The following is an 11462-nucleotide window of genomic DNA, read 5'->3' as shown; positions in this document are numbered from 1 at the left end:
ATGCGTATCCGAGGTTATCCTGTGTCGTGGTGCCGGGCTCCGAGCTCGGTTTCACAGATCGGATAGTACAATTAGTAAATATAAATTTAATTGGAGGATTAAAATTTTATATTTTTAAAATTAAAAAAATTAAATATTTTTATTTTAAAATAGAGAGATGATGATAACAGAAGGACCATGTAGATAATTAGTATCTAATCTATTTATGATTTTATTTATTTATTTTTAAAAACTTAAACAAAACTGAATTACATTATTATAAAATTTCCAAATAATAAAAAAAAATCGGGAGCCTAGGCCTGACCCATTTACACATTTTATAATGTATGACCCAAACCTTTAAAAACTGAAATTAGGATTTTGGGAGTTGCATTGTGGTGGTAGAGTCGCATAGGCATTAGGGTTGTAAGGTAGATTTCGCAACAATGAAGACCATTCTCTCCTCTGAAATCATGAACATCCTCGACGGCGTGAGCATCAAGGTTCACGCCAAGGTCATCGAGGTCGAGGGTCCCCGCGGAAGTCTCGTTCGAGACTTCAAGCATTTGAACCTCGATTTCGATCTCATCACCGATGACAACGGAAAGAGGAAGCTCAAGATTGACGCCTGGTTCGGCTCCCGGAAAATCTCCGCTGTCATCCGCACCGCCCTTAGCCACGTCGAGAATCTCATCACCGGGGTCACCAAGGGTTACCGCTACAAGATGAGGTTCGTCTACGCTCACTTTCCCATCAACGCTAGCATCACCAACAACAACAAGTCCATCGAGATCCAAAACTCCCTCGGCGAGAAAAAGGTTTTTTTTTTAATCTCATTTAAATTAATTGTAAGAAAATGTTTTGCATATTTTGTTTAGTGTTTTATTTTGTTGTTTGAATTATTAGGTTAGGAAAGTGGACATGCTTGAGGGTGTGTCCATCCTTCGATCTGAGAAGGTGAAGGATGAAGTCGTTTTGGATGGAAACGACATTGAACTTGTTTCAAGATCTTGTGCTCTTATTAACCAGGTACCAAAGTTTTTTTCTTCTGCTCTTACCCTCCCCCATTCTTTTCCCAATTTTTTTTTTCTTAGTGTTTAATTGATTATTTGTTTGGTGCAGAAATGTCATGTGAAAAATAAGGACATTAGGAAATTCCTGGATGGAATTTATGTGAGCGAGAAGAGCACCATTTTGGTGGATGAGTAGATGGTGAAGACATGGGCATGGTGACTCTTTTTGTGCTGTCAAACTTTTCTATTTTGGAATATTTTGTTTGGAATTTTTACTTTTTTTTATTTGGAATTCTTATATTCAACATGTTCATGAAAATGTGACGATCTTCGTGTAGTGTGCATGGAAATATTTTCATAATATTAATCAAGGTTAATTTAAGAAAATTCAAAATCAGTAGATGTTTTTGTTGACAATTTGTTGCTGTTTGTGCTGGAGTACAAGACATTTAGAGGAATTAAGATAAAACTATGTAGTTAGAAACTATTAGGTTCACAAGTAAAAAATAATAGTATTAAAATTTAAAATAAAATTATTTTAATACATTACAAATTTAAATTGAAATAGAAAACAAACATAACATATATGTAGTAAAGAACAATATTGTTTTTTACATGGAAGCTTATGTATCTAAGTAATTGTCAAACTTGTTAGCATTTTTTGTTTAAATTTAAATGACATGTTAAAAGATAAATTAACATTACTTAATTTTAAAAAATTAAGGAATAAAATTTACAATAAAAAAGCTTTAGAAACTAGAATTGTATATTTATAAAATAATAGAGAAAAAAAATATAGATTGAAGCTTTTTTTTCTCCATAAATTAGGGGAACTACATTTTTCAGCCAAAATATCAAAAGTGGGCTAACCTGTCTGGCCCTGTTTGGCAGATGAGGGAAGTAGAAAGAAGCCCAATTTGTGTGTTTTCTATGGGTGTCTAATTTTAACATTCGAGTGTTCAGTAAATAAAGTATACGGCGCGTTTCTAATGTTGTACACTATAACTATAATCATTAAGATATTAATAGTTGTCAAAATTTTAAATTTTAAATTCTAAATTTTAAATTTGGTGTTCAAGAATGAGATCAGCAAAGTCTTTGCTTTGTATTTCATTCAAAATATATTTCATATTAATATTTATATACTTTTCTAAAAAATTATATAATTTAAAAGTTATTTTTTTACATTTTTAAAAATTGTTTTTAAAAGATTTATCTCTGAAAGATATATAAATATAATTATTTTTTCAAGTCATTTCTAAAATATTTATATTTTTTTATCGAAAGATATTATTATTAATTTAAAAAATTTTTACTTTAAGATTTATTTTAGGTCTAATAATATGTTAGATTGACTATGAGTAAGTTTACTTAAACTTATTTTATCAATAATTCATGTTTTACATATTAAATTTTAACTGATTCAATTATTAAATTAAAAGTTCTTAATATATATATTAAGTTTATAAATTTATGAAATATTTTAAAAATTATTTGATATTTCGTTTTATTAATTCAAATTAAGATATAAAGTATTTTTTATGGTTAGCTATCAATTTAAATTAATAAAACAAAATATCAAATAATTTTTAAATTTTTTAAAAATTTAGAAACTTGATATATGCGTTAAAATTTTCTAATTTAAGAGTTAAATTATTAAAATTTAATTTTTAATTTAATAATTAAATAGTTAAAATTTAATGTATGATAAATAAATTTTTTTAGTAGAGGAAATTTTTGGTGAAAGTTGATCATCCTCCATTTTATGAATAGTTTTAAAAAATATTAAGCTAAAAATTATAAATAAAGATAAAAGGCGTTCAAAGTTCAAATACACAAACAAATGAAACAATACATAATGCAATGGTGTTGAGTGTTCACACAATGTTAAGCTTCCAAATAAAAACGTGAAGGCAGCACACAATAGAAAAATAATTAAATTTTTCAATTTTTTTTTATTTGACCAATTTTTTTCTCTCTCTCATTTTCTCTTGTAGCAAAACATCTTAGTATTAAAAAAAATGTATTTGATCTATAAAAAAAAAATCTCCCATGAATTTTGAAATGAGAAACGTTAGGAAAAAAAAATTACTAATATACGTATTGTAATCCAAATTTAATTAATTTTAAATGGATTTTACTTTTTATATGTAGTGTATATAAATAAATATTTAATTAAATTTAAATGGATTTTTTTAATAATATTCTTAGAATCTAAAATAACAATTTTGTTTCATTTATTTTCAATTTGAACACTTAGGCTTTTCATCCCGAAAACCAAAAAGAAAGGAATATTCGCATAAATGAGAATACTCCCAATTGACCATCATTATTAATCACTTAACAAACACTCCAAGTCTTCCTACTTTTCTTTCTATTCTATTAATTATTAATTACGTAACTATTATTTTATGTTTAATATATAATATGTCCTCACTGATTCATTTTTTAGATGTTCAAATTTATTTAAGAAATTAAATTTTATCCATACTTTTATATAAATTTAAAATTAAATCATTAATTATATGTTTAGTAGATATAATAATAATTATTTGTAATCATGAAAAATTATAACTATATAACTATAAGGTGGTGTCACAAAACTGTATTAAAAATAGCCTAATTAAAAACGTATCAAAATTATTATTAGTATAATTTACTATGTAAATATTATAAAAATTATAAATTTGGCAAGCATAATAATTAATGAATAATTAATGACAAATGTATAACTCATCTTTTTCTCTAAGAGAATATCCGACAACAAATATTCCTAATATAACATATGAGTTATGGAAAAAAAAAATGATAAATATTTAATAAAATAATATTATATTAAATATATAAATTACTTAACTTTTTTAAGTTTTAGTAAATAATTCTTATACACTGTTTTGTAAGAATGTTTTTAATAATCATTATTTGCCAGAAATGTGTTTCTAGATTATCTTTTTACTTTTTTTTTATTTAATATAACTTTTTATTTATAATACTTACTTATGATTTAAGCTTAAATATTTTCAAAATAAATTATCATTAATTAAAAATAATATTTTTTATTAAAATATATTTTATATGTTAAAAATTATTTATATTAAGTTTAAATATATATGATTCATAAGTTTAATCATATTTCTTATTTGTATATTTCACTTTAAGGGTATCTTATGTTGAATGGTATAGATTATGAATATGAACCTCCTATTAGTGAGTCATTAGGAAAGAGACAGTGATAACGCGTGGTCCTGTTCTTGGAACTCAGCCTATAAATAAACCCCAAACTCACTGCTCAGAGTTTTGAAGCCCTAAGCCTCCAACGCAGGAGGAGCAACCTATAGTTCCTAAGTTCTCTCCTTCTCCTCAGTTCTCTCCTTTCTAGAACCTTCCATTTTCAACCTTCCGCACAAGTAACTTGCTGAGTTGAGAGCGAGAATGAGTCATGGAATCCAAACCTGGTCAAACAATCAAGCTCCTCTGCATTTGAATGATTGGTATTTTCTGCATCACATTTTCATGAACATGTTGAATATAAGACTGCATACTAACCCAGGTCTTCACCATCACTCATCCATCAAAATAGTGTCTTTCTCTCTCACATAAATACCATCAAGAAATTTCCTAACGACCTTGAAATGTCTTGTGCTCTTATTAACCAGTTATCAAAGTTTTTTCTCTCTGCTCGTGCCCTCACCCATTCTTTTCCCAATTTTGTTTATTTTTTTGCTTAGTGTTTAATTAATTATTTGTTTGATGCAGAAATGTCATGTAAAAAATAAGGACATTAAGAAGTTTCTGGATGGTATTTATGTGGGCGAGAAAGGCACGATTTTGGTGGATGAGTAGATGAATTTAAAAGAATGTTGGTAATGCTAGCGTTGGTGGCCTATCGACAGACACAATCTGGAATCAATTTATTCATAGTAAATAGAAAATTACAAGAGAAATCGCAAATATAAGTTAAAGTTGATTCCAATATTATATATAATGACGAAAACATCGAGGAAAAAAAAAAAAAACCAAAGATGACTATGAGTGGATTGTGATATACAATTTTTTTTTTAATTTTGATAAAATTTTTGAGTTGAGGTTCTAAATTTAGCAGATAATAGACACATCTCCACTCTTGTATAAACACACTCCTTTTTTAAAAAAATATAAAAAATGTCTAAATTATCTTTAAAATAAAATAAGAATTTCTAAATTTATACCCCCTTCCCCACACCCTCACACCCCACATCCCTTTCTTCACAAACATTGTAGTCCACAATTGCACTCCCAATTTCTCTACAGTGACCAGTCCCCAGAAGTACGAGACCCGTCCGGTGAGCGTGGCTGCTGGCACACGCATTGCACAGAAAAAGTGTTCACCATGGATTTGTGGATGAACACTATTTGTTTGAAATATAGTACAATTGTGGAAATAGCTAACATGTGCAGTGTGTCCTTTCTTGTTAAGGAGTCGCGAGAGGTCGACGCCATTGAATGTCATGTTGTTGACGAAAAGCTGGGCTTGGTGGTCATCTCCGTAGGCCCCAATAATTCCGGTGGTAATTCCGAAACCGTGAGTGAGTCCGCGAATTGTGTTGGCGACGCTACCACCGGGGAGAGTTTTGATTGAAGAATTGGATTTAAGCTCCTTCAGTATGTATTCGTGTTCTTCAATGGTAACCTATATGAAGAGGGAATTGAGTTAAGCGCAATATAATTAGTGATTAAGGGAAGAGAAAGGAAAGGCGTAATTGAAAGAGAGAGAAAACGGACGAGAATGGAGCCACCGCCGAGAATCTGGTGGAAGGGGGGTGTGAGGGTGCGGGGAAGGAGGGTGTGGGATGCGAGGAAGGAGATATAAGTTTAAGATTTTTATTTTATTTTGAGGTTAATTTAGACATTTTATATATATATATATTTTAAAAAGGGGTATATTTATATGAAAGTGGAAGTGTGTTTATCTGCCTCTAAATTTTTTAATTGAGTCTGAATATTTTTTTGGACATGGTGACTACCTGGACTTTTTTTTTTTTTTTTAACGGTTAGGGTTCCGTTAATGGCCGTTTGAGATGGGAACATGATTTTTGTGACGTGTCCTTTGCCTGCCGTGGTGGCTTAGATTCCATTCACAAAGTTGGAAGCCTTTTCTCTAATTGAACAATCATATTTTTTGCAACTCCAGACTATTAAGTGGTATGCATGTTTTTGTTAATATATTTTGTTTTTGTAAAATTAATGAAATTATTTTATTAATTTGTATTGTATAAATTTTTTATAATATATTTTGTAATGTGTTGATTTTTTCAATTGGCAGGTCAACAAAAAGAGATGGGGACATAGTAACGTAAACATGGGAAATTGGAGAAGAGGATAAAACGTTTGAAGCTTCTTGAGATTGCGTTGAAGGCTAAATGAATTGAGGAAATTGAATCTTTCAAGAGAGAAACACAGCATGAATTTGAATGAATGATTGAATGTGGTGTTTAGCAAAGGAGAACGAAATGCCTTAGACATAAAATAGAACTATAAATAAAAATATTAATTTAAAAAATTTATCTTAGAAAACAAGAGGTCTAATAATAATAAAGGGTTCAAGTAAAAATAGATTCTCAAGAAAAACTATTGAGAAGTTAGTGAGATAAGTTTTTGAGTCAGAGAAGATTCTCACTTCCTTTTTATTCTTTTGGAATTTTAGAAACTTCTTCCTTAGTTTGTGATTGATTAATTTGTTGTATTGCATTGCTTGTATGTTGATTGAATGCATAAAATGTTGGTTGTTTTGATTGAATTCATAAGGAATGTAAAGTTGCTTGAGTTATTGGTGTTGAAAGGTGTCTTGGTGGAGAATTTGATGATCCATGAAATATAATGGTTGCATGTTGCTTATCACATTGGTTTTAAGTTGTTTATGATGCCTAGATGTTGGATTATGTATTGCATATTGGTCTTTTCTGAGTTTCAAGTGGATTTAGTCAAAATGAGATTTTGTCAAGTGCAAAAATTCTCATCACATTGGGCATTCATTCATGGCATTGAGTGTAGCTTAAATTAGGGGTTCTCTACCCTGACCATGTTGGACACAAGATCGATAGCGTTGGACATGAGCCAAGAAAAGCTCTTTGACTTAGTCACACCATGTGTGAAATGATTGACATTTGACATGAGAACTTGAGAAGCTCTCAGTTGACTTGGTGATGTCAAACCCCAAGATGAGTGGCGTTAGGCGTGATCAAGATAGAGGTTATTTGCCTAGACAATGTCGAGTGTTGTGACGTTGGTATGAGTTAAGCATAAACTCTACCTAAATGAAGCCTAATGTGGGTTTGGTCACACCAGGCGTGATTGACTCAAAGGCTATCTGCCTCATCCACATAATACATAGGTAGGTTGGCATCAAGCATGGGTGGGTCAAAGGCTCCCTACCTCAATTGACTATGGGTGTAGGAAAGATGAAGTCAAGCATGATGTGTTGAAATAAAATGTGAGGTTCTAAGTTGTTTAAATGTTGAAGTATGACAATTTCTTTATTTGAATTATGATGTATGATGATGTTTCAAGTTGCTAAAGTTGTAAGATGATGGTTGATTGAATGTTGATTAAGGTGCAAGGTTGTATGATGGTTATAGTTAGCTAAGTTGTTAAGTTGTTAGGCATGTGGTGATGATATATGTCTTTGTTGATATACATAAAAACTATATTAAAGTAAAGTCATTTTATAAATAAAAATATTTTATTGTGTGGATATAAGTTGTGGTACTTCGAGAGTCCAAGTTGAGAACCATTCAATAAGTTGGCTTATGAATGGGTAACTATGTTAAGTTATCTCTTCTAGGTTTTATGTGAAATTCGTATGAGGCTAGGCCAAGTCATACGTGTATAAAGTGACCAACTAAGTAAAGTAGAAAGTTGAGGGATAAAATCCTTAATTGATTATTGGAAAGGTCTATAGTATTTAGAGAGTAGTTGACGGACTAATCTCATATGAGACTTAGATATGTACGCTAAGGTTGTAACATCCCAAATTTTATTCAATGAAAAGAAATATTTTTTTATGTATTTATTATGTGAATAAGTATTTTATTTATGTATTTTACTATTTACGTATACGTATTTTTACTATTTATGTATACGTATTTTACTATTTATGTATATGTATTTTACTATTTACGTATACGTATGTATGAATAGTATTTCACTATGCAATTGCACAGTGAAGGGCGGCTGCACGAGGGACGCGGGTTCAAATTTTATAATAAATTTGAATATAATAATGAATAGTGCATAGTAATTTATAATATTATTTTAATGAATAGTGCATAGTGCATAGTAATTTATAATATTATTTTAATGAATAGTGCATAGTGCATAGTAACTTCAAAAATTCTATAAATAGGGACTTAAGGTTTTGAAAATTTAGAATTCTAGAGAGAAGGAAATTCTGGAGAAATAGAGAGAGAAAGTAAGAGAGAGAGAAGGAGAAAGAAAAGGAGGTTCTGCTCTAGTGCCTTGTTTAAGGAGAAAGAGGAAGAGATTCTGCCCTAATTCCGATTCCTTTTAAGGAAAGATAGAGAGGAGGAGATTCTGCCCAAATTTCTGTAAACCCAGGTAAGGGGGGAGTGGGAAACCTCACTTGGGGGTGTGGGAATAATTGTTAAATAGTTTGTTTGTTGGATTGGCTCCCGATCCCTTGCCTGTTGTTTATTTCTTTGAATATGTATTATTGATGTGTTTTGTTTTATATCTTATTTATTTACATATTAGAATCTGTTATTTGAATGGAAGGCTAAGCCTCCTAAGTATTTATAAATTTGTAATCTATTATTTAAATGGAAGGCTGAGCCTCCTTATTATCTTATATTACCTTTAAGCTTCCTACTTTACTTAAAAGATCTTAATATATTATTATTGAAAAATATGATACCTAAGTAACCTCTGGACTGTTGGATTGTTGGACTGTTGGATTGTTGGACTGTTGGACTGTTGGACTGTTTGGACTGTTGGACTGTTTGGACTGTTGGACTATTGGACTATTAAATTGGATTATTGAAATAATTCTTAATTATGAAATATGAATATGATATGTGTAACATGCTAAAGGTTGAGTCTGTGAATGTATGACATGCATCATATGCACATATTACTCCAGGTGTGCCGCTGAGGCCGCATACCCACGACTAACAAGGTGTACCTTTGGGTCACCCACGATATGCTAACGAGGTGTATGAACACCAATGATAGGTGTACCTTAGGGTCACCGACAATTGTATAGGTGTGCCTTCGGGTCACCAGTGATGAATTCTGCAACTTCCGTATGGCGCCACATGCATACATTAGTGAGTCAAGTCAAGAAAATCATTATACATAAGCATATATGTGAATTATATTGCGTGTGTGTGTGCTATTTAACTTTTATTTCTATATCTGCAACTGAGTGAGAAGTTTCTCACTCCCTTGTCATTTTTGTGTATATTTAAATTATGATGCAGATAATTAGCATGAGGCTGAGGATGTTGGTGGTGAAGCTTAGGCTTCTGTTTGGGTTTCGCTCTGATAGGATGTGACATCGGGATTAGCTAGACTTATTGTTAAATTATTATTATTTTTCTTTTATTTTTATGTTATTTATGTTGAAAGTGTGTATTTTTGTCATATTATAATTTTACTAAAAGATTATAAGTTAATTCCTAACTAGGAGGCTCTGCCACCTTTACTGGGATTAATCTATAATCTTTATTTTATTATTTCTTGACAATTTGATACTTACAGTTGAAAATTATGAATGTGCATCTTTTACCCAATGATACTTGAGATAATTATTTTATATTAGACTAAGAAAGAATTTATATATAGATGGTTTATATCTATTGTATTTATGTTGGGGTAGAGGGTGTCACAAAGGTCATAGTAGGCTCATACCCAAATTGTTCTATCCTAACAGTAGTACTAGACTTTATAAGTTTAAGTCGCAAAATTTGAGAAATCAATTTAAGTTATTTACCTGCACTCTTAAAGGCTTAACATTGTTTATGCTTGACTTGGTTGTGATAGGTTAGACATTGTCGTTCGATAAGGTCTAACTACTTAGATTGTTGACCTTTACTGTAGGAGATTTTCATAATTAATATACGTGACGACACATTAATTGTTTAAAGGTATTTACGATGATCACATTGTTGTGTTGTAAGTTGCTACGTTGTTAATATGATGAGGTTGTTGATAAGTTAAAAGTTGCTAAGTCGTATTGCATTGAATGTTGATTATGTTGTCTATAGTGTATTGTTATAATCTTATGTTGTTGAATGTTATGTTGATTTTTTTTACAAACTTACTCTTTCTTTTCCTTGTAGTTGGAATCACAATGATCATATTTGGTATGAGAGCATGATAGAATTAATAAGATGACTTGGTTAGCTAGTGGAGGGTCATGTTGATGGAGACTCAGTTTTGGTGATGCTACTCTAATGTAGCATACTTGTTGTATAGAGTTTGACCAGACATTAAGGACATTTTGTATACATTTGTGTAGTTTATGTAGATTTTAAATATTTATAGGGTATATATGTAACTCCATAAGAGGATTTATGTTTTCAGTCACATGTGTAGGAACCCTTTTATGTTTTGCCTCTATACATGTATTGAATTGCAAGAATAACTAGGAGTTGTTGCATGATAACCCTAAGGTAGTTGAATACAGTTAGTATTTTTGTTGCATAGTAACTGTGTTATATTAAGTGTAGTGATTTGACAGATCATTATATGTTTTGAAGCATGTTTTCAATGTTTAGGTGTGTTTCAATGCATGAGGTGCTACTACACAATCCTTGTATTGTTGATACTTTATATGGATATATACCTCTTGTACTCTATTGTGTATGATTTAATACTAATTTTGTTTAGTTATTCAATATAAAAAAAGTTATCATTTGAATTCCATATTAAAGCTTAAAAACATGTTTTATTATATAAACAAGTTATGCTCTGTTAATTTCTAAAATCAGAACTTTTTTAGGTTTGTCATGAGTCTATATTTCCATCATATTTACCGCAAAAGGAATAGAATAATAGACTCTCTTGCTAAGATTGAAAATACCTTGTTTGACACTTTAGTCATATGGCCTTATTGTCCTACTCATGTCTTCATTGTTGTTTGAAATATGATGGAGACCTTCTATTTATAAGACAATTAGTTTATTTTTTTTTCTTTTTTGTTATTTCTATTTTCTCACTAAAAAAAAAGCTAGACTTAATTTTTATAAGATCTAACATATTTACTTTCACTTTTATCCAAGTTAAATTACTAAAAAATTAAGATTTTAAATAAGCTTGTAAGGTAGGTTAGATCAAACTTTTATGTATGTTAAACTAAATATTTAAAAAAATACTTATAATAAGTAAATAAACTAAACTTAGGTTATGTATTTTCATTCAATGCTAGACTTAGGTTTAGTTAAGTCAAATTTACCCTAGTTTATTTCTACCTCT

General features: G+C 30.1%; 1 protein-coding gene across 1 annotated transcript; it reads left to right on the top strand.

Annotated features, from left to right (window-relative positions):
* The first annotated feature begins 342 nt into the window (after positions 1-342).
* Positions 343-1409, top strand: LOC109797389 (large ribosomal subunit protein uL6). The gene is made up of 3 exons (XM_020357415.3): positions 343-797; positions 886-1008; positions 1102-1409. Exons 1-3 carry the CDS (start codon positions 426-428, stop codon positions 1186-1188), a joined length of 582 nt encoding a protein of 193 aa, XP_020213004.1. The 5' UTR covers positions 343-425; the 3' UTR covers positions 1189-1409.
* The last annotated feature ends 10053 nt before the right edge of the window (positions 1410-11462 follow it).

Source organism: Cajanus cajan, chromosome 6 (assembly GCF_000230855.2).
Source record: "Cajanus cajan strain Asha chromosome 6, NIPB_CcT2T_4, whole genome shotgun sequence".
Taxonomy (NCBI): Eukaryota; Viridiplantae; Streptophyta; class Magnoliopsida; order Fabales; family Fabaceae; genus Cajanus; species Cajanus cajan.
The sequence above is the reverse complement of the archived record's forward strand: the minus strand, read 5'-3'. Positions and strand labels throughout refer to the sequence as shown.

What these genes read in the sequence shown, in the direction of transcription:
- LOC109797389 (XM_020357415.3), top strand. Translation starts at nt 426, where the DNA reads ATGAAGACCATTCTCTCCTCTGAAATCATGAACATCCTCGACGGCGTG. An exon ending in ACTCCCTCGGCGAGAAAAAG is followed by an intron (nt 798 to 885) that starts GTTTTTTTTTTA and finishes TTGAATTATTAG; the next exon opens with GTTAGGAAAGTGGACATGCT. An exon ending in CTTGTGCTCTTATTAACCAG is followed by an intron (nt 1,009 to 1,101) that starts GTACCAAAGTTT and finishes TGTTTGGTGCAG; the next exon opens with AAATGTCATGTGAAAAATAA.